Source organism: Halichondria panicea, chromosome 15 (genome assembly GCF_963675165.1).
Source record: "Halichondria panicea chromosome 15, odHalPani1.1, whole genome shotgun sequence".
NCBI lineage: Eukaryota > Metazoa > Porifera > Demospongiae > Suberitida > Halichondriidae > Halichondria > Halichondria panicea.
In genome coordinates, this window is record NC_087391.1 from 5,117,822 (window position 1) to 5,141,813 (window position 23,992).

General features: G+C 43.9%; 4 protein-coding genes across 5 annotated transcripts; 2 read left to right on the forward strand and 2 right to left on the reverse strand.

Moving 5' to 3' along the window:
• Nucleotides 1-218: 218 nt before the first annotated feature.
• On the reverse strand, nt 219-7,160 carry LOC135349213 (actin-histidine N-methyltransferase-like). The gene is made up of 11 exons (XM_064547716.1): nt 7,019-7,160; nt 6,441-6,622; nt 6,211-6,270; nt 6,088-6,160; nt 5,859-5,969; nt 5,721-5,801; nt 5,045-5,109; nt 4,565-4,916; nt 4,049-4,115; nt 1,270-1,461; nt 219-873 (listed from the first exon to the last, which is right to left on the reverse strand). Exons 1-11 carry the CDS (start codon nt 7,128-7,130, stop codon nt 345-347), a joined length of 1,824 nt encoding a protein of 607 aa, XP_064403786.1. The 5' UTR covers nt 7,131-7,160; the 3' UTR covers nt 219-344.
• On the forward strand, nt 7,161-9,124 carry LOC135349215 (MAP3K12-binding inhibitory protein 1-like). Of its 2 annotated transcripts, none has more exons than XM_064547718.1 (5): nt 7,161-7,277; nt 7,464-7,780; nt 7,950-8,136; nt 8,431-8,528; nt 8,870-9,124. In XM_064547718.1, the coding sequence occupies exons 1-5, from the start codon at nt 7,202-7,204 to the stop codon at nt 8,957-8,959; spliced, it is 768 nt and encodes a 255-aa protein (XP_064403788.1). In that variant the 5' UTR covers nt 7,161-7,201; the 3' UTR covers nt 8,960-9,124. The 2 variants fall into 2 exon arrangements, with proteins under 2 accessions (XP_064403788.1, XP_064403789.1); XM_064547719.1 differs by having other exon boundaries at nt 7,464-7,741.
• Nucleotides 9,125-9,408: 284 nt separating this feature from the next.
• Nucleotides 9,409-17,149, reverse strand: LOC135348561 (tectonin beta-propeller repeat-containing protein 2-like). Its single transcript, XM_064546814.1, has 7 exons — nt 17,015-17,149; nt 16,675-16,886; nt 15,509-15,622; nt 15,075-15,338; nt 14,808-14,924; nt 12,930-14,544; nt 9,409-12,537 (listed from the first exon to the last, which is right to left on the reverse strand). Exons 1-7 carry the CDS (start codon nt 17,019-17,021, stop codon nt 9,536-9,538), a joined length of 5,331 nt encoding a protein of 1,776 aa, XP_064402884.1. The 5' UTR covers nt 17,022-17,149; the 3' UTR covers nt 9,409-9,535.
• Nucleotides 17,150-17,153: 4 nt separating this feature from the next.
• On the forward strand, nt 17,154-23,847 carry LOC135348560 (leucine-rich repeat serine/threonine-protein kinase 2-like). Its single transcript, XM_064546812.1, has 3 exons — nt 17,154-17,704; nt 17,925-18,535; nt 18,779-23,847. Exons 1-3 carry the CDS (start codon nt 17,242-17,244, stop codon nt 23,780-23,782), a joined length of 6,078 nt encoding a protein of 2,025 aa, XP_064402882.1. The 5' UTR covers nt 17,154-17,241; the 3' UTR covers nt 23,783-23,847.
• Nucleotides 23,848-23,992: the final 145 nt, after the last annotated feature.

Here is a 23,992-nt window from a genome sequence, read left to right on the forward strand (position 1 = left end):
TAGTACAGTATATATAGTACATGTACGGCTGGGTGGCTGTCGTTCTGTGGATTGTACCAATGAGCTTAGCTCTCGTGTGGAGGGCTAGAACTCACAAAATTAGGAATTAGAAATGTTGTATTAATACAACATCATTATTGGAAATCATGTAATTGTAGGGCTGCTTTAGTGGTCATACCGGTATGTCATTTATCAAAATTGTCCAACAGTGCAAAGCATGAAATTGGTCAGGAAAAGTTAACAATTAAATATTTTGTTGCACAATTATATATTGTGAGAACATAATAATTATGACTGTTTGCATCCATGAAATTAAATGCAAAGAAAATTATATTAATTGACTGTTAGTCAACAAGGTTCCCTTTATCAGTCACGACCAACTCCTCAATCCCCAGTGTGTCCCTGTTACTATAGCAACTCGTATCCTCCTCAGCCACGACTGCAGTGTCTTGCCGAGGCACGTCTGAATCACTACTCAGACTTGTACCATCTGAAATAGCTGTGGGGTGATTGGTCGCTTCGTTGCTGTCTTGTTTACACTTAGTCGACGATTCCACTCCCGCCCCCGCGTTACTTGGTAACATACCCCCCACAAAGCCAGACTCACTCACGCCCACTCTATCCACAGAGGCGGGTACAACACGACCTTCTAACGTCTTCAGCTCATCTTTTCCTGCCTCCTGAGTGACTTTGAGGGCCTCTAGTTGTTGCCCCACTCTTCTGGCGTAGGCCACGGCATTGTGTAGTATTCTTTTCTCACAGATTCTTATTTGAATGGCTAGTTGTGTGTAAGGTGTGAAGGTGTGTAGCTTGTCAAGGAGGGGGGCATCTTGGTCTAGACTGGTTGTGTAGCTCCGTAACAGGATTTGGCATCTGTAAGGGAATCATAACACAGTGAGTACAGCTAGGAAGGATGTATGATCACAAGGCACATCAAAGCAACAGTGTATTGCAAATTCATCTTTTGATGTGTTAAATGTCTTAGATCATGTGGTATTGTTATAGTACACACTGAATGCACTCTAAGACTTATGCAAGTGAATGTACAAGCCTACAGTGGATGCACGGTTAAACAGTAATACAGTGAAACATATCATATATATAATAGTACACCCTCTATAATACAGTCAGGGTTATAATGCAATGGACCCTAAAGTCTCCCATATACATGTAGTATGTCTTTAGGGGAATAAAGATCCTAAAGAGATGACCAGTTTGAAGCGGGTTTCACAGTACATGTGTTAGTAAGTTAACTATTCCCATAGTTACCTTATTAGTAGAAAGCTCAGTACTCTATTATCTCTACTCCATCGATCATTGAAGAGTGTTCCTGTCAGCTGCTCCTGGTCCATAATGAGGAGACCCTCCAGCTCCTCTGCTGTAGCTGTGAACACTCGAGTGAAGGCCACCAGCGACTGAGAGAATGGACACTCCATACAGTACACACTGAACTCCCCTCCTCTGTGTGTGTGTGGTGCATGGGGTGGTGTGTGTGTGTGGTGGGAGTGGGGTAGAGGGTGTGTGTGTGTGTGTGTAGGGAAGGATACCCTGAGATTTCCCTGAAATTAAAACCAAACGTACAAAGTAATGGTGGTTTGATGCACACAAAAAACTCAAATTACAGTTTTCCCCCGGCCACCCCCCCCTGAATTAAACTTTCCTCCTCCCACCCAAATTTCCTGTATGAAACATGATGCCTCATATAAGGCCAGGCAATAGTAGTTTCTCATCAGCCCACCTTCACTTCACTTCACTTCTAGCCCTCCCTTCATTATTCATGGGGCATGTGTCCAGTAATGGCAGTTTGTTATTGATTACATCACTGCAATGGTTTATTAATGATGTAATCAATAATTATATCCTTCACATGTAATAGCATAAAAAAGATGATCCAATTTTTTCACGTATGTACGTACATAGCACAAAAAAGATGATGCAATTTTTCAATCGTTAGAATTTTGCACTTTAATAATTTTGCATAATAAATAAATAATTACCTCATGGCCTTGTCAATTTACATTGATGAGAAACTACTACACAGTAATCTACTTTGCCTTATGCGAGTATCATGGAGATCCCTCATGCGTTATTATAATTATGAGTACCCCAAACCATTGCGAACAAAAGGCACAAAATAAAAAGACAGTTGAGATGGGGGTGGTAGTTTTGATCTAGACTAATTTGACTCTCAAACATTGTGTTGAGGTGGTTTCAACTGTATAATGAGATTCATCTTGACAAGCTCTCCAGATATTTCCATTCCTTTGACACCATCAAGTCCCAGCAGGTCCACAATCACAGCACAAGCATCTTTAATGTCAGATTCTTCCAACGCCCACCTACAGTCGGTCCTCACAACATACTCTGCACACTTGGTGTTGGGAGTCTTTGATACTCTTTTACTGAGGTACTGCTTCAGATGTTTCTTGTATTCCTTGAACTTACCAGTACATCGAGGGTTTTTTAAATAGGCATCTATCTTGAACAGGCCAGCTAACCAGTGAATGTCCACACCGATTGCCAGTTCTACACTGGATTGATCAAAGTTATCTCCTTTAGATTCTTCGATTGTCGACGATAAGAAAAACCGTAGGTCATCATACTGAGTTCCAATCCATGATGATTCACGAAAGTCTTGATACTGAAGTCCAAACTGATCATAAGCTAAGTCTTCTTCTTGGTTGATCATTGTCTACTAGCGAAATTAAAACGGCTGTTTCCTACCACTTTCATTACTTGTACCATAGATAGAAGAGGGACTAGACTCCTTTTAAAGCGCTTATAACGGTTGTACGTTGTGTACTACTAATGTCTTTGCACTTTTTTCTGGCACACGTGCGCCGGCAGAGTATGTAGTCACGTGCGCTCTGACAGACTGTCTGTCTGTACACGACTGCTGCGCATGCGCTAAATTATAACATCACGTGATAGGTAGATTATGACCTTTCCTGTAGTTTTATGAGTCGTCTTAGCAGTAAATTAAACAAAATGAGTATCAGTCAAGGTAAGATTTCCTGTGTAATTTATACATTTCAGTGCTAATTATTTTAATATGGCTATAAATATAATAATTAATTATCCTTATTTCAGGTGCCAGCCAACATCTTTCTATGTACGAATGTACACCTCAAGATTGTCAAATGCCCATTATGACTGAACCTGTGCTTGAGTCGAATGAATCAAGCGAAGAATTAGAGAAAAAAACAGTTAAACTACAAAAAAATATCAACGACCAGTTTCACATGTTTATACTCGCCATACTCGAACTCCGAAAAAAACACCTAAACGGCATTAAGAAATATTTTACAAGAATGGCATCTGAAGACCTAAAAATTACTAGAGATGAGTTGCAAAATATCGGCGTAAATGAGTTTATTCATCAATGCAAAAATGTTGAGTGGTACAAATGCGAAGCCTACCTAGAATCTATTATCGGAAACGAACAAAACGTAATATTTGAGCGAATCTTAGAGGATTTTAAGGCATTAATAAGAGTATATGTAAAGGACAGAATTGTTTATCGAGTTAGAGATAATCGGGCTATCTATAGAGTTGATTATCAATACGATCGATATTCAGCAAAAGAATGGCCTTATATTCAGGATGTGGCCGTAAAGTATTTAGGACCCAAAACCCTAAATTTGTGTTTTTCGATAATAAAGAGGGAAAAATTCAGTGACCCGATACAAACATCGGATTCTTATTATCAGGGTGCCGTGGTAACGATTCCAACGAAGCCACTCCCTCAATCAACTAAAGACAACGTTGTGCGAAAGGACAAGATCGTGGGCTGCTAACGTTGTAGCTAGAGTAGACATTGTTATTAATAATTATAGTTAAAATCATAAATATCAATTGAATATAATTATTTTTATAAAGTAAATATTATTTTTATGTTGTTTATAAAATCTCTAGTCTAGCTGTAATTTATACAATTTCATAATGCAAGCAAGAATTATATGATTATTGAATTTGGTGGTGTCAACTAGGCCGGGGTAAAAAGAATGGCATCCACCTTCTCAGTACCACTTAACACAACTCCACTCACATTGGTATGTTCAGTTTCTCCAGTATCTTCTTCCTCCCATCATAGTGAAGGTCATCCGTGCTCAGGCCTGTACATGGGAGGGTAGGGGGGAAAGGTTGATATTATATGGTACGTACATAGAGGGGGGAGCAAAGGTTAATATCATATTATGTATACGTACATAGACGGGGGCAAAGGTCGATATTACATCATTGCATATGGTACGTACATAGAGGGGGAGGGGGAAGGTCTACATGTATAATTATTACACCATTTGCCTATAATTTTATACTATGCGTACACAGCTACATGTAGCATCACTATGGGTCCACTGTATTAATCCTAAAACAATCGATTACCGTAAAGACGTGGCTTCCGATAAGCAGTCAACCCACAACATTTATTCAATGAAATGCTTTTAGAGGCCATTTCCCAAAATTTAAATGCCTCGAAAATGTCGCGCTGTACAGTATACGGTATCTACATGTACATACTGGATGTTGCAACGCTACTGAAATGTTAGCGAGACTCACGTACCTAGTCTTATCTGTAGAGCATCTGATTTGTTTCTCATAAATACAAATCCCTGATGAATCAACAGATCGTAATTTGCTCTCGAACCGTAGAATATGAGGAACTCCTCGCCAGTGGGCGTGTCCTCGAGCGCATAGCAATCACACGTCCCCTCCTCCAGGTTATAGAACGTCGACATGTGACCCTCGGTATGGTTACACAGGTCCCAGAGTGGAATCAGGGCTAGTACGTTATTGGAACCGTCGGCTTTCTCGGGGATTTCGTTTTGTCGAGACATGACGGCAGACACAGCCCATAGAAAGTCATCCAGGAAGAAGCCAGCCTCAAAGAGTGGGAGGGAGGGGTCACACGTTGTCTGAGGGGGGTGGTGTATTTTAAATTAAACCTATAATGTCCCAAAAACAGATTTTTGATTTTACTAAAAGGTCTCTCTCTAAGATCATACATGTAGTAGCAAGAGTTACGACTCTTGGGTATACTCACTCTGACGAGGCGGTGTAAGTGAGCATACAGCTTGGAGACATTTCGTATCTGCACAATCGCCTTGACTGTAGGAAAATAGGAAAATAACAAACATTGATATCACGTACATTACAGCAGCACTGAAACACTTCACCATTACCGCCATTAGAGTTGCAGTACACTAGTACAACCAAGCACACCATAAATGTTATTATTGTGGTACTATCAATCAACGAGCTATGTAAATCCCTCTCAAGTTATAAGTACCAAAGTTCAATAGCTACCACTGCTCTTTCTGTGTACACAATAAGTATATAACAGCTCAGAGACTCTTTTAGTTGCCCTAACTTGAATTCCGTGCATCCAATTTCAATGATTTTCTGATTTTCCGAAAGCTTAGAAAAAGACCTTTCAAATGGTACCATCAATGTTCATATTTGGGAGATAACCAAATTTGCCAATTACGGCCAAATACCATGGATATGCCCATGGTCCAAGGGCGAAAAATGACAAATTATGGTCCGAATCAAATTAGGGATTTGATGATATCATTTGAAAGGTCTCTTTCTAAGCGTTCAGAAAATCCTAAAATCAATGAAATTGGATCATCAAAACAAAAGTTAATGGCTGTTTTACAGCACCCCACTTTGCCTTCTAAATGCAGCCCTTACTTAGCAGTAACTATTGTAACTTGTACCGAGACAAGGTGAACTCTGCAGCTCCTTTAGATCATCTTTGTGATAAAAGAACGGTGTGGTGTATTCGTGGGGGAGAGAGTCTGTGTGTGTGGGGGGGGTGACAATACGCTGGTGTCATGTGATAGTCATGTGATCACCTATATACGGCTTCCAGAATGAGTTGGTGCTGTATCGCTCGTTGAGAAGATGCATTGCTAGTGTCACGTTGGGCATGAGCTGTAGTATCCGATCCTGAGCAATTAGAGCACCTGAAGAGAATACAGAACCATTAGAGATGATATAGTATTACAGGGAGGGCGGCTGGGGTATCGTATACACGGACTAATCACATGACTTCAAAAGAAACACACGCCCAGACACACACACCTAGTGGACCCTCTTTGGCAGTGGTGAGTGTCATCATTAATTTACGAGGAATCATCATCACTTTCTCCTCTTGCTGTGAGCGAAAGAGTTGAACAATTGTTACAATCAGCATGCTCAAGATACCTTAATATCTCTCTTGGCCTTTAGTCCATAGCCCACCACAGGGAACTTAGCTATCTCCACCTAAAGAGGAGGGAGGGGTTAAGATACGCTATAGACTTTGTAGAAATAATCATTAATTTCAGGTCCGTTATAAATCTGTACGCTAATCACACCATTCAAGGGAGCTCCCTAAAAGCTACAGAATGCATTTTTTTCTTTTTGGAATTGGACAATGTTTGATAATCACTCACTGTCTCATTGCAGACACCCTGCTCCCTCAGCCAGCTCTCCATGGCAACCAGAGCCTCCCCCCTCTCCGGCAAGGGTGCTGGTGAGGGTCCTTGTTTCCCGACGATCTGCTTGGTGTAGTGATGCACAGCTTGTAGCTCTCCCCACAGCGACTGTAGGGAGGTGCTCTCTAGAGCCTGGGTCCCTGTACGACATGGATACACATAGCAACACAGTCATGTATAATAAGGAGTGTGTACATGATAATAATTTGCTCTATAGCCATTAGGGGGTTAACCCATTAGGGGACCTCACAACCGTAGCTAAGCTATAGTAAGTATTCATGCAAAGTAACTTCACATTTGCTGGTCCTTCGAACCAGATAATAATATTAACGGAATCATATTGCAGAACAAAGTGGTTGCCGGTTTGCACAAAAGTGCGCGAGGAATAGTCACTAAAAAAATTATAAAACCATCGTAACTACAGTACAGGCCCGTTCTAGTTCCTCGTTTATAAATGGGGATTGCAACAGGGACAGTAACACATTCCGATACCAATGTGTGTGTGTGTGGATTAAGGGTGTGTGTGATTGTCTCACTCTCCCAGAGCTCGTCCACGAGTTTGCAGACATCCTTGTTATGGAGGACATGTACTGGAGGTGGAGGGTGGCTGGCAGCAGGCCGTCCTGAGCGCTTGGACTTCTTACCCATGGTCAGAAGATTTTCTAGCTAGCACTTTCTTCCTCCACGTGGCTGCTGACTCAGCAAAAAGTTTATCCCTAATGCTAGCCATGGAGACCTCGATGCAGACTGATGAAGTGATGGATCCAGAAGCTGTGAGACTGGAGGACATGAGCTGTAAGAATATAATGAATACAACTACATCAAAGAGTTAATGCCTACACACACCACACACACACACACACACACACACACAGGCACACACACACACACACACAGGCACACACACACACACACACACACGCACGCACGCACACACACACACACACGCACACACACACACACACACACACACACACACAGTGACATGTCCTGAGGTGGTGATCAAGCACGACGGAGAGAGCGTTGTCTCCGTGGCTACACAAACGTCAGACCACAGTGATCAGGTACAGATCAACGTACCACTGGAAGAGCTGCTAAAAAGGGTGGAGGCTTTCACACAACTCAAGCGTCGGCAGATTGATGCGTCCAATCAGATTGAGTTCTGTTGCTGTAGCAACCCCGATACGTCTTGTGCTAGGACAGATGCAGCCTATGTGAAACGCTCCCCTCACCAAGTCAGTCACATCCCTTCCACTAAAGTGAGGAAAGAAAGAAAGAAAGAAGGAGAACCTTCCACAGTGAATGTGCCCATTGGCTATTTTCAATACACACATATGTATAGTAAACTAGGCCTAAGAGATGTCTAGAAGTGGTTAGTACCAACCACCACCACCGACTAGTACAGTGTGGGCACTTCCCTGCTTCCATATTTTACTCAACCACCCCACCCCACACATGCACATTCAGGTGCACAATACTACTGGTCCAACTCCCAAAGCTCTGCCTCCATTAGAGCAGCTCAAACAAGACCTACAACCCTCCGTATCACCGTGGATACGAGCAAGCCTAATGAGAGGGGGTCCCTCGGCTGGGGGTCTCCTGGGATTGACGGAGAGAGTTGGAAATATGGAGCAGTACACTCACCTTTATGAGGGTAGGTTCGGGGGTGAGTGGGGTGTTACAGTACAATCATACTGGTATAATTAGAATATTAATATTTTCTGTCATGGTACTGTATGTACGTAATCTACGTAGTGGATACTAGAGAATATCTATATGCGTATATATCTGGTGATGTTATTCAAGCAGTTGATTAGTTGCTGATCCTTGATCTAAGCTCTACTGAATGCATCTTTTGGTTTTGTCATTCTACACGTATATTCAGAAGTTATGGCCTCTCAAATGTTACCTGTTTGTTTGAGTAGCTGCTCCTTGTTCTCCCTCACAGGAGGGGACACTCCACGAGACATGGTTCAGAGGGTCCACAACTTGGAGAGCCGACTGCTGCAGTTGGAGGGACGTTCTCTCGAGTACCAGCACACCTCGGTCAGTTCCTCAACTCTCTTATACATACATCTAACAGCTAAATACTGCCTGTATCGTCTCTGTGTGACCCTAAAGTGCAGGATTGTAATTCCTTTCAGTAATTAAGGCAGCTATGAATTCGTTATCTCAAATGCAAGCTGGTTCCTTACATACTCCACTTTCTATCGAACTGCTTTTAAGTATATATATTGTACATCCTGGAGTTTTGTACTGTTAGTACGTGCATGCTGCGTACATTGTAGCCAGCTGAGGCTATCTAATGCATGGTTAGGCCATTCTGCCGTATCAATACTCGTACTCATAGTTGATACTTGACTAGCCCCCCCCCCCATCCCCTGCAGGGTCCCATGGCTTTGAAAAAGGTCCCTAGCAACACCAGGACAAGACCAGGTCATCTGAGAAAGCCAGTGCAGCATCTCAGAGTCACATGACATTGTAGAGAATTACCTTAACTGCGTGCACACCTATATACTAGTGTACTTCATCCATTACATGATACATGTTGTCTCTTTCTGTAATTATAACTCAAGAATTAATTTTCAATTTCAATTCTGTCAACACATAATTTTGTATTAACAAATGTTTGAGTACCAACGTTACTGATGACTGATGTAGACAATAATGAAAATTGTACATGTAGAATTTTGAATGCCAGGGTAACCAAGCCAACCTGTGAGGTGCAACCACCAATGCACTCCTTTAGCAAGCAGCCCCACCCCTTTATATTCGAGCCCCTACACATTTTTAATTTGCATATGCACCAGCTGCAACGCCCACTCATCAGAGCTCATCAATAATGTTACAATAATACAGTGCAATTCTCTCATTCATTATTCTGGTACGTACACATAATTATGTATATATTAAATGTAACACCTCACAACGCAACATGACTGTAATTAAATTAATGGTTCAAAAGAGATAAGATAAAGAGATAAGAGAGTTCAATTGATTAAAAGAAATGACAAAATCAAACACGTGTCTATAACGTAAACATACACACAACACTAGACCACCTCCCATGACTGGTCCACAGTCATACTAGTTTCAAAATCATTTTGTCCGGCTTTAGAATCATGTGACACGGTCAATATCTTCGACTCTTGTTTCCATACTTGACCTTTAGGGTCCAGGGTCCAAAGTTCACCATTCTGTCCGGTCGCCAGGTGCTCATATCTCCCGGGCATTCGGCGCCAATAGTTTCCCTGCACATTCTCCTCCGATATCCCATAACGACACAGCAGCTCTCCAGTCGGAGTAAGACCGTACACGTACTCGTTAGTGACACACAGCTCTCTGATTTGCTCGCCGGGGACCACCTCCCATTTCACGCCGATGGGGAAGTCGTGGGTTACCCCTGCACGAACGTAGCAATTAAACTTCTCGTCTCGAGCCCACACTAGCCAATTATCTGGACACACGGAGATTTGCAAGAGGGGGTGGGGAAAGTCCTCGACTGGAATCCAGGCGGGAGACATTCCGGTGCCAGGTTCTCTAGAGTGCACTCCAAATCTGAAATGTGGTACTCCAGTTTTATCCAATGCCCAAACAGCCGTCTTTCCACAGGCAATGTGTTGAATCTTTCGCTCGTGAAGTTGCGTGCTCACTTCGATGTAATCGAACGACACGCCCTCGGGCACTTCCTCTCCAAGCCCTTGCCTGGACCACACTAGATTATCGGCTACTATCCACATACAGGCGGGGGAGGCAGCAACGTGTGTGATAGCAGCAGGACATTCGATTCGCTTCAATTGATCTTTTGCAGTTAGACAGTGAAGATCGCCATCGTCTCGAACTAGCCAGAGGCCAGTGATTCCGACCGCCATATTGGACCAGGTGGTGATGGGGAAGAGGCCACTCTTACTGGCAGGTCGATAGTGATATCCAGTGGCCGTTCTCCAGCAAGCGTGAAGCCTGTTGCTGTCCTGGAGGATGATAACGCCGGCTTTCGAGGAGGCGGAGAGAACAAGAGGTTTTGAATGGGGCATCAGCTGAGGCAACATGTTGGTGACTGAGGTGAGAAGATGGCTGCCCTCAGAACCCATGACTTGCCAGAGAGAGTTATAGGGAGAGGAGGGATGAGTGAGAGCATTGATTTTGACCTCCCACCAAGGGCCTTTGCCTGAGGGCTTGGACGCTGATATACCACATCTGAAGCCGATGGATCCCTCGTGATTAATGCCCCAAGCAACGCCAGCACTTGTCAAACACGATGAAATCATTTTAGGACACTTGCATTCGCTCCATTTCCGGCCACTTGGCGTTGAAGGTGTGATGCCCTCACGAATGAACACCTTCCCGTGATTTGTGTGTGCCCATACGATGTTCTTACAGCATGAGATGTGTGAGAATCCTTCGCCAGATACTTCCAACCACATCTTCCCCCCAGGGCTACGCTCCTCCACACCCCTTCGGTAAATTGTACGGTTGTCTGTGGTAATCCCCCACACGCCAGTCTCGCTCACAGCTAGGTACTTGATCTTCCGTGACATAACTGTTCCTTTAGTGGCATTCTTCCAATAGCTACCGGCAGGGTTCAATCCGATTCCAAGCCTCACATACGCATTCCAGTGGTGAATACCCCATATGATATTTCCAGATTGAGAGGAGCAAATTTGTGACATTGGCTTTTTGATATGCTGCCAATCTTTTCCTTTGCTAGCAGTTGTCGTACAAAACACATTTTTTCTTCCATCAACAATCCAAAGTAGAGACTCTGAGAGACACACACACTGTATTTGACTCCGCCCAGGGTGCGGAATTGGGACCCAGATATCAGCGTTTGTAACTGGACCTTCATCGCTTTCCTCCTCATCCGATTCCACCACACTCTGTCGTTGAAATTCTGATGCAGCAGCAGTCCACGAAAATTTCTGTGGGGACGAGGCACTGGCCTTCGCCTCCTTGCTCTGGTTGCTATGACGTATTAACGAGCCACACAGCTGGTAAAAATCGGACGCAACTTGAGAATCATCTAAATTTTCGTCATCGTCATCTTCGTGCGAAGAGTCTGAAGCTTCGGCACTCATTTCTCTAGCATCCCTCGACGCATTATAGCCATCCCACGAGCCCGAGACAACGGGGGACGGTCGTTTACCCTTGGTACGTCTCCTCGTGTCAGGAGAAGTGGACAACATTCGTGGCCGCAAATTAACGGGAGTAGAATCAACAAGTTTATCATCTTCCAGCTGCCTGCTACCACACAGTCCCTCGAAGCTATCGTCGCTTCGTAGGGGGTCAAACTCGACTGGCTGTAGCAATGACGATTGAAATTTTCCCGGTGCAGTGTTTCTAGTTCTGCTTGAGTTTGGACTAAGATAGTTCTTTGTGTACGTAGCCTCTTCGTTGCCACGCCCCCTTGTCTCGTGGTCCGAGTCGTGATAGAGTGGATTGTCCGAGAGGTCCCCTAACGTGGCTGTCATGCTCTTCTCGCGTGACCCGGCCCTACTGTCAGGCCCTGAGGGCGTTGGAGACGGGATGACTTCAAGAGGGTCCTCTGAAAAGAGTGGGTCGGAAGGTGAAGAGTCGGTGTCTTCAAACAATGGCGGACTGGCAGGCCTGTCGATAGTGTCAATGGTATCATCACCATCTTTAGGTGTGGTCACATTGTCTACAGTGTGCTCTTTGTGGGGGGTAATGTCAAGCTCAGGCTCAGCTTTAATAGTTTCATCTTGCTCAAGGCTAATCTGTTCAGGATTAGATTCGTCGATTTCTTCCACCACTGATTCAACGGTCACGGATGAAATAACTTCAGTTTTGTTCTTTTCTTCCTCCGTAGGCCCTTCAGGCAGACTCTCCAAAACGGATTGTTCTCGCTCCACTGATTTTGATTCATCATTTCTCTCCAATTTCAATAGTTCCAATTTCATTGTTTGTTCAACAGTTAGTGTGAATGGTACAGAAGGTGACGTAGGACGAGAAAGGGGTGTGGCTATAGCGGAGAGGGTTGGCGAGTCTTCGACCTCCTCTTCAATTTCCGTGAGCTTCTCTAGAGACACAGAGACAGAACCTGCAAGAGAGGAGAGAAAAATATCATCACCGCACATTAAATATATGTACTGTATTATACAAGCCTTCGAGCTAATGGATCCAGAAGTAATTACTGATCATTAGATAGCCCTTTCAAACGGCTACAAAACATATCTAAAAATGCACGATCCTAATTGAAGTTATGGAGTGTTAAAGATAGCTCTCAAAACACACTAAGTGCATGCTTTTTCTTCAAAAATGGAGTATTTCGACATGAAAGCAATCACTGATCTACACACATCACTAGACGGACCATTGTAAGCTACTGGTAGTTAAAAGTATCCAGCACTACCAATACAAACACATTTGCCCTTGTCTGTTCAGCGCTAACACACACACACACTACTATTATACTGTAAAATCTCGACTTACTTGTTGCTGAGGACAGCTTTTTGTACTTTCGTTTTCGCCTTTTCTTTTTGTCTTTTTTTACAACCACCACATCGTCCTGATCGTCAGCTGTGCTCTGGGACATTCTCAGTCGTCTCTCCTGCTCTTCCGCATCGAGGGGGGCGGGCGTTATAATGATGGGTGTGGTCAGCGGAGATCCCGTTGAAGCACTCGTATCTTTTGAGAGCAGATTACCAATACGACTCAATTTCAATATTTCTTTCAGATCGGGTTTTTTAGTGGATTCTTGGTCATCTTTCTGATTGGCTACTTCGGACGTGTCTTTGACCTCCTCTATTTCAACATTGAGGTCCTGAGGTTTGTTAGACTCCTCATTTTCAGTTTTTCTATTCCGACTGGCGAGTACACGAAGGCGATTGGGACTTGAGGACCTGGGATTGTTACTCTTGAATATATTGGATAACTTATCAAAATTGATAGGTTTAAACAGCTCTTTCACTTCAGCCTTCAGAGCTTCTTGTAGTGAAGGCTCTTTCTGTTCTCGTTGCATACTGGAACTGGACTCGTTCTTTGTATTGGTACTGGAATCGAAAACTTGTTCTGTTTTGGTATCAGAATCTAATGCTGCTGCACTTGGTTTAACCATTGTGTCTATAATTGTAGCATCTTCTTCACTAGGTACTCTTAGCTTAGCATCACTCGGTGTCTCTGTGGGCGTGGCATGTGTGGGAGTGTCTATAGCATCCAACAATGAGAGTGGTTCGTCAGTCATAGCAGATACTTCTAACGACAGTGTAACAGTTTCAGTTTCAGTTTGAGTGTCTCCTTCCAATTTCACAGGAATATTAGTTGTTAGTTTGTCTCTGGCGGTTGCTTGCTCAATGTTTTCAGTATCCTCATCCTCCATACATTCAGAGAGGGATGAATTAGGGTCGGCAGGAGTGGTGGTGGTTGGTAGGGGGTGGTCAGTGGCCACAAGAGCAGGCTGGTGAATGGTCGGCAGGGACTGGTCTGGGGTGGCTACTGTCGACTGTGTATTGGATGAAATGTCATCTTCGGTTGAGATAGTATTTTCAGTCAGAGTTACATTCACAGTAGAATCGTTTTTAACTTTTTTAGTTTCACTTTCAACATTTGAAGTTTCTTTCTCTTCTCTCTCGACATTGGGACTCTTCATTTGCTCATCATTGTCTGCCTCCACTTTACCAGAGGTAGTTGGCACGGTCAGCGTTGGTCCAGCAGAGGTCACCTTGTTTCGTGTGAGCATGGGGGACGGGACTGGAGACGAGGGAAGTGTTCTCTTCAAAGCTCGCAAAAAAGACTGTTTGACTGAAATCCGACAAACAGGTTTCTTTAAATCATTGCACAATAGGTAGACAAAGCTTCGAGTGACGGCTATGTCAGTAATGGCGTGCCCGAGGGCTAGTACCCCAACTATCAATCCGTTCTTTGGGTCCAGAATAAAGAGAGTGTGTTCTGAGGAAGTGATGATGAAGTGTTCTCCCACCCACGGAAGTACGGCAGTGAATTGCCACGCCCTATTGTACGAGGGGACGAGAGAGGACCACGAGTGGAGGGGAACTCGAGGGAGGGCTTGTGTTGATAAGGCTTCCTTATACACAACGGTACGTAGAACCTGTGACAGGAGAAAACAAGAGGTCATATCGTAGGGCTAAAAGGTCGTCCAAAAATGTCATAGGAAATAATAATGAATATACCTATTATGTACACATGCATCTAATTATCACACGCACACACACACACACGCACACGCACACACACACACACACACACACACACACACACACACACACACGCACACACACACACACACACACACACACACACACACACACACACACACACACACACACACACACACGCACGTCTGGCACCCACCTTTCCAGAGTTATCGGCTGCCCAAAGTCTGAGTCCTGGCCTGGCCACATAGGCCGTCTCTCCACTCCCCATCAAGCAGCCTCCATACTGCCCTGCCTTGCGATCCTTACGTCCAACCTGACAGAAAGAGAGAGAGGGGGTGTGGCATAAAACAAAATCAATTCAGTATTGTTTATAATGAACACACAATGACCTACTTCCTGGTGTTCTTACATCACAAAGGCCCCAAGCCTTAAAGACAGAGCTAGCCATATAGAATATGCTCACCTGTTCCAGTTTATGGGTCTCTGTGTCCACCATCCACGTTCGCTCAACCGTAGACACCAATAGGGAATTCCCCTTACAAGACAGCTGCGTCACTCCGCTGCCGTAACTCTCGGGAAAGGTCAGAGTAGACATTGTCCCATCGTAGATATTGATTTTCATTCGTATTACGCGTCCCAATTCAAAGCCACAGAACAGTTCGTCTCCATTCCATTCCAGAGCCCTCACTCCTTGCTTCACCTTCTCTTTCAGACCCAACTTGTTGCTCTGTGGGGGGTATGAGTTAGCTATAGCTCTGTGGGGGGCATGGGTTAGGCTCTGTGGGGGGTATGAGTTAGCTATAGCTCTGTGGGGGCATGAAGTGGACACTCAGTTCACAAAAACAGGAGCCACTTGGCATACATACTTAGTAGCCCCTCCCCCTTACACCCACTCACCATTGAGCGTGAGATCTTGTCCACTCTCACATGACCATCGCTAGTTCCGTAAGCCAGCAGGTCCCGAGAGGGGGAGAGCCTAACAACAGTGATCACAGCAGTCCCTCGGTACTCCTGTGTAATGTATAAGTGCAGTGAGGGAAGCAACAAGACCAAACTTGCAGCCACAGACCACTACAAGCCAGTCAACATTATGATTGTGGTTTTAAGCTACCACTGGGTAGGTAAATTCCTCCATCAGTATAATTATATGCTTACAGGAAAATGTAGTACATGGGGATAGTGCAGAAAAAAAGGGGAAAGAATGGTAGTGGAAAAGACAGATATAAATGTTAAACTCTGGTATGCTAAGCTAACAGGTGAGGGATAGGAAATTCCCCAATCGTTTCGCTATTTATACAGGGCTAATGTAAATGCCTACAGCCATAGAACATACCAAAAACAATTAGGCTCTAAGCTACATTTAACTGGAAGTTAAGCTAATGCAGTGAAGCAATAACAACGCTTGAAGTAGTAAAGTGAGAATAAACTCCTCAGCAGAAGACAAACACTGAAAACACCCTGAACTAACAACCTGGCTTCAAAGCTCAATCTAAGTAACTTTGAAGCTCTTCCCAGACTTACACAGCTGACAAGGACCACTTATTGCGACCACAAACAACGGAGTAGCTATTGCATCAACTGTGTACACTATTACTTCATTGAGGCCCTTTGAGACACTTGCTCACTGGTGTTTGAGACACTTGCTCACTGGTGTAGGAATGCTGTTTGGCCATTGTTACACATTGTGTACCCGTACAAAGGATCTCTACAACAGAGCACATGTGTGTGTTGTCTGTGGTTACCAGAAATGGACTGTGTGGACACGGACAAGCAGATGGAACTACCTCAAACATCACCTGCTTACAATAATTATCTTTGAGTGCTATCTGTTCTGTTATGCTCTAATACTCTAGAGGCACCGATTAGTGGAGCAAAAGCAAACACACGTATCGATAAGCTAGCTATAGCTAACAGAGACAGAGATATAAGAGATATCTCATAATGAGAAACGGGTCACAACCCTTTGGGCCATTCATGATATCGTCAAGAGTTCGATAATCGTCTAGACACATTCATATTAAGAATCACTACAGTGGAACCCCCTGTACTGTAGTGGCACTCACGCTGTATTCTCTGATCAGCTTCGAGGTCTCCAGATCGACTACCCAGACGTAACCTTGCTCAGAGCCAATCACAATGTAGTTTTCGTTTGCCTCGAGGCACGTGTAGACAGCTGGCGTCTTCCACAGTCCCATCTCTGTGGGTATCGCTTGTAGGGTGCTCATGGACAGAGGTCGGTCCTCAAACACCAAACCATCCTCTCCTATCTTAGGGTCTGAGGGAGACAAGTACAGTATTGAAATGTAGACAAGTGTACAGCCACTGAGCTGAGGTAGCTAGCTCCTATAAGCTAGGTAGCTCATTATAGCAATTTTTCATGTGGAAATTATAGTACTTTCTTACCTGCCATATCTTGTTAGTCCTCTTGACTCACATCAATCTTACAGTACAGTATAAAAGAAAGCTAAAATGCTGTAAGCTGTCTCAGCCTCGAGCGTCCTACAAGATAGCTTGCTAAACAAAAATGGGGGTGGGGCTAGAATCACCTCAGAGCTGATATGGCTTGCAGCCAGCAATTAAATTAGTTTATTCATTAGTCTACAGACTACTGCAACTGCAACCTTTTGATCATGGCCACAAAAAGCAGGCTAAACAACAGCAAAAGAACAAGAACAACAGCCACCAAGCCCCAAGATGATACTTCCAAGCTGCATTCTTTTTGTGAGGTTGGAAATCTCTCAGGTGTACGGCAATACATCGACAAACTCAGCGACGAGGAGGTACCTGCAAAACTATCAACGAAGAAAGGTGTATTTGGCTACACACCTCTCCATTTAGCAGTGGCTGGTGGCCACATTGAAGTGCTGAACTATTTGCTCTCAAAGGTTAGTAAATCTGAGCTGGTGAATTGCCAGGCTAACAGTGGTTACACTCCGCTGCATCTCGCCGCAAGTAGTGGCCACAGAAACTGCATCAAAGCTTTGCTAACTCACGGAGCAAATATTTCCGCAGCGGATGAGTACAAGAAGACTCCCAAGCAGTCAGCAGAGCTTAGCTCTAAAGCAAGCATTGTTCGCTTGCTGCGAAGTGAAGGTGAGATAATAATAATTCTTCAAAGATATTGTCATTATCTGACGGTGCAATAGTAATTCCTTTAGGGATACTCTACTACGGACTGCACAATCATTCTCTAGACCATTTTTGTCTCCATTGTACCTAATAAGCATTGTACACATTGTCAACACAGTGCATGCACGTATGCATTGTTTATAACCACACTTGCATGACCTGACGCTACACTCCTTCTGTGCAGAGATCATCAAGGAAGTTGAAACCAATGGTGAAAATTTGACTGAGCTACTACAACAGGATCTTTCACAGCTCGAAAAAGACTGTATAACTCGATCTCTCCAGGCTGCCACACGAAACAACAATCCTGTATCGATTGGCAAGCTCCTTGTGAAAGGAGCACTCCAAAACATTGAAGAATGCATAGAAATTTCTATAGTCGAGAACAAGCCTTGCAGTCGAGGAATGCTACTTTTGGCAAAGGCTGCAAGGGATGGCAACAAATCTATGGTACAGAAACTGTATGGGGAAAATGTTACTAATCCGCACACTCTTAATACGAAATATTTCAACGACGACAATTTTCCAGCAGTACAGAAGGTAGTGATTGAGGGAAAAGTTACAACTGTGGTTCCCATTGATATTGCTCGTAAGTACGGCAAAGATCAAGTACGTGAAGAGTTGCTAATCAAAACAGACGTGAATAAAGAAACTGGGAATGTTTTTTGGCACGGTCTTCGTTTGCTGAAATTGGAGATTCCATGGTTGAGACGAATTAGTTGGGTGAAGCGATTGAGGTTGGCAAGAAATGGATTCAAGTCCTTACCACAAGAAATGGGGTCCTACCTAAAGCAGGTATGCATGTGTATGCTGGATTGAATGTAATTGTATGCACATGAATGTATAATTGTAACGATATTATAGCTTTAGCTTTGTTAGCATATACAATGAGTAATAAATTGTCAATTTGCTGTCTCAATGGCACAGTGGTTTAAGCACCAACTTTCTATAGTAAGCCATGCATGCATGCATAGGTTCTATTTGCTGTCGTTTTTTCTTTCCATGTATCAACAGTTCCTTACTTGTATTCATTATTAGGTTGTGAAGCTCGATCTCCAGCACAATGAATTGGGCTCAATACCACGCTGTATTCTCGAACTACCAAGTCTCGGAGAACTGAATCTAGCTCACAACTTACTCGAAGAAATTCCTGATGTTGTCGAATGGTCACCTTGCCTGGCTGTTCTGATCCTCTCTCACAACCATATCTCTAAGCTTCCAGACAATGTGATTGCTCCAGCCATAAGAGAACTCAACCTCAGCTTCAACCAGTTTCGCCAAGTGCCTCTCTGTATTTGTTCCTTCATGACCCTCCGCCATCTCAACCTCAGTGAGAACCAGGAAATTCTTCAGCTGCCTCCAGAAATGGGACGTCTTAAACAGCTGACTCGATTGCAACTAGACGGATTAAAAGATCTAAATGAACCACCCAAAAACATGCTAAAGGACGCAAGACATTGTGTTCGCTACCTTGATAGCAAACTCCGCTGTGCCAAAGGATTCTACAAAATGAAACTCATGCTTGTAGGTCAGGCTAATCGTGGAAAAACGACTCTTGTTGCACGGCTTCAAGGCAAAGACTGTGGAAACGAATCCACTGTGGGTGTCGATGTTAGCGAATGGTCATACAAACCATCCCTGGGCAAACACAAATTTTTCTTCAGCATCTGGGATTTTGGAGGACAAGAGGAGTACTACGCCACACACCAGTGCTTCTTGTCGGAAAGATCACTCTACCTCATCCTATTCAACTTGAAACACGGCAAAAAAGGCGTTTATGAGCTCAAACCATGGCTGAACAACATTGCCCTCCGTGCCCCTAACTCGTTGGTGATTATCGTGGGTACCCATCTCGATCAAGTCAGCGATGAAGAGAGAGCTAATGTAGACTCTACCCTACAATGTGCTGGTCAAATAGTCGGGTCATACTCAAACAAGTTGAACATTGCCGAAATTATGCCTGTTGGACTAACTGGACGAATCGAAAACATTGGACTTCTCAAAGAGGCAATCTACAATCATGCTGCAAACTACACTATACGTGACCAAGTAATTATGGGTCGGAAGATTCCCGCAAGCTACCATGCTCTTGACAAACAAATTGAGGTTATTCAAGGAGAAATAAGGCAAGGAGAAAAAGATCCAATTATGACCTCGGAACAATTCAAGGCAATGGTTCTTGAGCAAAACCTTCCAGATCTGCACGATGATGATGAGCTGCAAACTGCCACTATTTTCCTCACTAACGTAGGCTCACTGCTTCACTATGACGATAGAAGCCACAATCTCAACGAGCTCTACTTTGTCGATCCAAGGTGGCTCTGCGATATGATGTCCAAAGTGATCACGATCAGAGAAAGAAATCCATTTGTGAAGAATGGAATACTGAACAGTAAAGATATTCCATCTCTATTCAGAGACAAGCAATTCCCATTAGAACATTTTGAGCAATACCTCACCCTTCTCGATCGATTTGAGATTGCCCTCCCCCTCGACAACAGAAGAATGCTCATCCCTTCCATGTTGCTGTCAACCAGCCCACATGAAGAAGCCTCAACTGAACCTCTGTACACTCGTTACATTGTATTCACGAAGGCTGCAACACCTCCAGGATTTTGGAGTCGCCTTCTCTCCAGAATAATGCACTCAGTGCAAAAAATAATTGTTGCTCTCGATAAGACACACACAGCAGCAACCCAGGAAGAGGCAGCCCCTGATCATGAAGAATATACTGAAGTGCCTGAGAAATCAAAACTATCAGTCGAAGTCACAGATACTCCAAAATCATCTGACGATGAACCCTCAATGGATGTTGATAAGGAAAACATGCCAGAACCCACAACACCCACGGCAGAAATTGCGACAAGTTCGATCCCCTTATCATTACCAGTTAATGAAGTAATTCTTCCATTTTGTTTCTCTCACTTTCCTGCTAAACTGCCCATCAACTTGCAAAACTCCTATGCAAAGGGAGACATCACACTGAAGTACTGGCGAGAGGGACTGCTCTACAGCGATCCTGAGGTCCTGTTCCGAATCGAATCCTTCTTGAGTTTAAAAAATAATGGAGACGGTGTTGTACTGCGAGCCTCTTGTACCAACGAGGGAAAGCAAATTATCGGCCAACTTGTTGATATCGTCCTCTCTCTCATTCAAGAATGGTATCCAGGTATCAGTGACTCAAGTCACGGTGGCTCTGGAGTTGGTCAGAAGGTTCTGTGCATTGAGTGCATGAAAATGGAAAGATCTAAACCATTCAAATTTCAAGTTGAGACATGTCTCAAAGCGATTGCCAACAGCGAGACAAGTATTAAATGTGGCTACGAGGAAGTCCCAGACCAGAACCACACAGTGCCTCTCACGGACGTAGTTCCAGACCTTCTGCTACAAGATATTGATTTGAAGTTTCTTTTAAAAGAAGAAGACCTCATCTATACAGAAGACAGAGCTAGTCTTCTTGGAAAAGGTGGATTCGGAAAAGTGTACTCTGGAAAATGCTATGGCAAGCCGGTAGCTATCAAGATGTATCTTTCAAACAAAGAGGATGTATTTTCTGAGCTGCGTCTGGAAGCAAAATTACTTCAACAATCTTACCACCCCTGTTTCGTTTGTCTAGCTGGAGTGTGCATTTACCCAATGATGGCTCTAGTTTTAGAGTTAGCTCCACTCGGAAGTCTCAAATATCCTCTGCTGACAAAAAAAATGGCAGTACATCGGCTCACTATCTTCAGAATAGCATTGGAAGTAGCGGCAGCTCTTCGATTTGTCCACAAACAAGGAATAATATTCCGAGATCTCAAAGCTGACAACGTTCTTCTCTGGACACTGAATCCGGATTCTCTCTGCCACTGCAAAATCACTGATTTTGGTATTGCCACCCATCTCTCCCCAGTTGGCGTCAAAGGACTAAAAGGAACAAAAGGATTCATAGCTCCCGAAGTGCTACATATCGACAAGAGAAAACAACGCTCTGGATACAACCACAAGGCTGACACATTCTCCTATGCGATGCTACTCTACCAGATGATCGCTCGAACAAATCCATATGGGGACATTGCTGTACAAAGAATTGATTCTTGTATTGAGACTGGAGAGAGGCCTAAACTATCGAATGTAAACGTTGCTCACTGTGCTTTCCTCTACCTCACTAAACTAATGATGAATTGCTGGGAGCACAACCCCAAGAATCGACCCGAAGATGACATGCTACTTAAAAACCTTAGTCAACCAGCTATGCAATGCACCATGGCAGTTACTCCTGTGAAGAGCACCCTCTCCTTGCGCAGAGCCATTGCCATCACTCAAAACGAATTGGCAGAAGCTGATGTCATTAGTATGAACAGCGAGCTCTGGGTGTGCTGTGATGGACCTGTTGGAGCTGAGGTAAACATGTACAACACTCACACAATGGCCAAAGTTAAAACGTGTGCTGTGAATGACAACCAAGTGCATGCCGTTATCAAATGCTGCAATCACGTTTGGATTGGGTTCAGAGTTGGAATCGAATGTAGTGTTATCAACATATTCAGTATACACGGCAAAGAACTTGTGCACAACATTCGTATGCGAGACATTTCCGTATCGTGCATGGCTTGCACAAACGAGTCAGTTTACATTGGTACAGTGGAAGGCTACTGTTTTCAATTTCCGAGTCATATCGATAAAGTTCGTTCAATTGGAAAGCCAGAGCTCAAGTACATATCAAAGAGTACAATTGACGGCATAGCTTGCACTCAACAGTGTGTTTGGGCATCACATGGCAATAACATCTACTTCATCACCTTCGAAGGCCTCAGACTTATCGGATCTGTGGAGAGAGATAGTGATGCTTTCATTGGCCAACTATCCCCCTCTCCGGACGGCAAGATTGTCTGGAGTGCCCAACTCAATGGAGGCCAACTACTCACCGCCTGGGATACTGACCAACAACGCCATGCCTTTGATGTGGATACAAGCAAGCACTTGGCAACAATCTCTGAAGATATTCTAGAAAAAGATAGAATCATCACAGCCATGGTACCTGCTGAAGACTGTGTGTGGGTGGGAATGGCCACAGGGCATATCCTAGTTTGCAATGGTAAGGACCTCCTCACTTGGTTTCATCCGTACACAGAGTATGTTCGCTTCCTCACTGTACTTCCGTGCTCTGGACCGTGTGAGATGGAGCAATGTATGGTCGCCAGTGGAGGCAAAGGCTTCCAATCTATGATCGAGGATCTTAACCAAGCTGTTGTTGTTAAGGACGACGAGAAAGGACAAGAACTTGAGGAGGATTACGATGGAAAAGGAAGCTGTCTTGTTCTCTGGGAGGCTTTCCACTCCAAAGCATACAGACAAATGAGTTTGATTGAGAAGAACTCTCCAGCGATGTTTGAGAACCATAACAGCATCAGCACAATTATTCAGGAAGGACAATTTGTGGACGGCACTAACATCTTGCAGAGAGATGCCTCCGAATCAGATGACAGTGATACCATTGTGTACGAGCCTGATCTCAATGCTAAACCTTATCAAGACACAAACTACGAAACTGAAACCGTTAGTACAGAATCTGATACCACCTTTTCTGATCTCACTAGATCTACAGTCCTCACATGCACACGCAGTAGAGATGTTTCAAACCCAACTCCTAGCTCTAATTTTTCCAGTGATTATCTAGCCTCAGAAGAAGAAGTGCGGCCTGAGATCGAGACTAGTGATTACCTGGACCCATTTGTAAGTGGAAGTACATTCCGACCAAGAACTACCACTATTGTGAGTAAAAGCAGACGAGTTTCTACTGATGCAGTTTTTGAGATAAAACTGCACTCAACAAAGCAGACTGTTCGCATCACGTGCCCAAGCCCTCCCCAGCTGACAGTTTTGCTGAGAAAACTTTTGGCTGATGCTTCCGCTAATGAAAACGATAGCAAGCTGGTGTACTATACAGACACAGATAAAGAGATGGAGATAAAATCACAAGAACACTTCAAGAAGTATTTGATGTTCGAGAACAAACCACAACTATGGCTAGCAACTTTTTCTAGAGCAACTCGTAATTAGTTTTTAGTTTGTATACTGTGTAGTGTGTGTTTTCTGTACTGATATGCATCGTAATTATGTTATTATATAGAGAAAGTGCAACATCACAAAAATAACTGCCAGAAGGGGGTATCCAGTGCGCATGCGCAAAAGCAACTTGTAGGCCTACGTTTCGAGGGCGACTAAATATGTCCGCCCTCGAAACATGGAATCCCTAACATGGATATGCGC

What these genes read in the sequence shown, in the direction of transcription:
- LOC135348561 (XM_064546814.1), bottom strand. An exon ending in ACAAGATCTCACGCTCAATG is followed by an intron (nt 15,339 to 15,508) that starts GTGAGTGGGTGT and finishes TACCCCCCACAG; the next exon opens with AGCAACAAGTTGGGTCTGAA. An exon ending in AAAGCTGTCCTCAGCAACAA is followed by an intron (nt 12,538 to 12,929) that starts GTAAGTCGAGAT and finishes CCTCTCTTGCAG; the next exon opens with GTTCTGTCTCTGTGTCTCTA.
- LOC135348560 (XM_064546812.1), top strand. Translation starts at nt 17,242, where the DNA reads ATGGCCACAAAAAGCAGGCTAAACAACAGCAAAAGAACAAGAACAACA. An exon ending in TCGCTTGCTGCGAAGTGAAG is followed by an intron (nt 17,705 to 17,924) that starts GTGAGATAATAA and finishes CCTTCTGTGCAG; the next exon opens with AGATCATCAAGGAAGTTGAA. An exon ending in TGGGGTCCTACCTAAAGCAG is followed by an intron (nt 18,536 to 18,778) that starts GTATGCATGTGT and finishes ATTCATTATTAG; the next exon opens with GTTGTGAAGCTCGATCTCCA.
- LOC135349215 (XM_064547718.1), top strand. Translation starts at nt 7,202, where the DNA reads ATGCTAGCCATGGAGACCTCGATGCAGACTGATGAAGTGATGGATCCA. An exon ending in GAGACTGGAGGACATGAGCT is followed by an intron (nt 7,278 to 7,463) that starts GTAAGAATATAA and finishes ACACACACACAG; the next exon opens with TGACATGTCCTGAGGTGGTG. An exon ending in AAGAAGGAGAACCTTCCACA is followed by an intron (nt 7,781 to 7,949) that starts GTGAATGTGCCC and finishes ATGCACATTCAG; the next exon opens with GTGCACAATACTACTGGTCC.
- LOC135349213 (XM_064547716.1), bottom strand. Translation starts at nt 7,130, where the DNA reads ATGGGTAAGAAGTCCAAGCGCTCAGGACGGCCTGCTGCCAGCCACCCT. An exon ending in TGCCAAAGAGGGTCCACTAG is followed by an intron (nt 5,970 to 6,087) that starts GTGTGTGTGTCT and finishes TATTCTCTTCAG; the next exon opens with GTGCTCTAATTGCTCAGGAT. An exon ending in GAGAAACTGAACATACCAAT is followed by an intron (nt 1,462 to 4,048) that starts GTGAGTGGAGTT and finishes ACACACACACAG; the next exon opens with AGGAGGGGAGTTCAGTGTGT.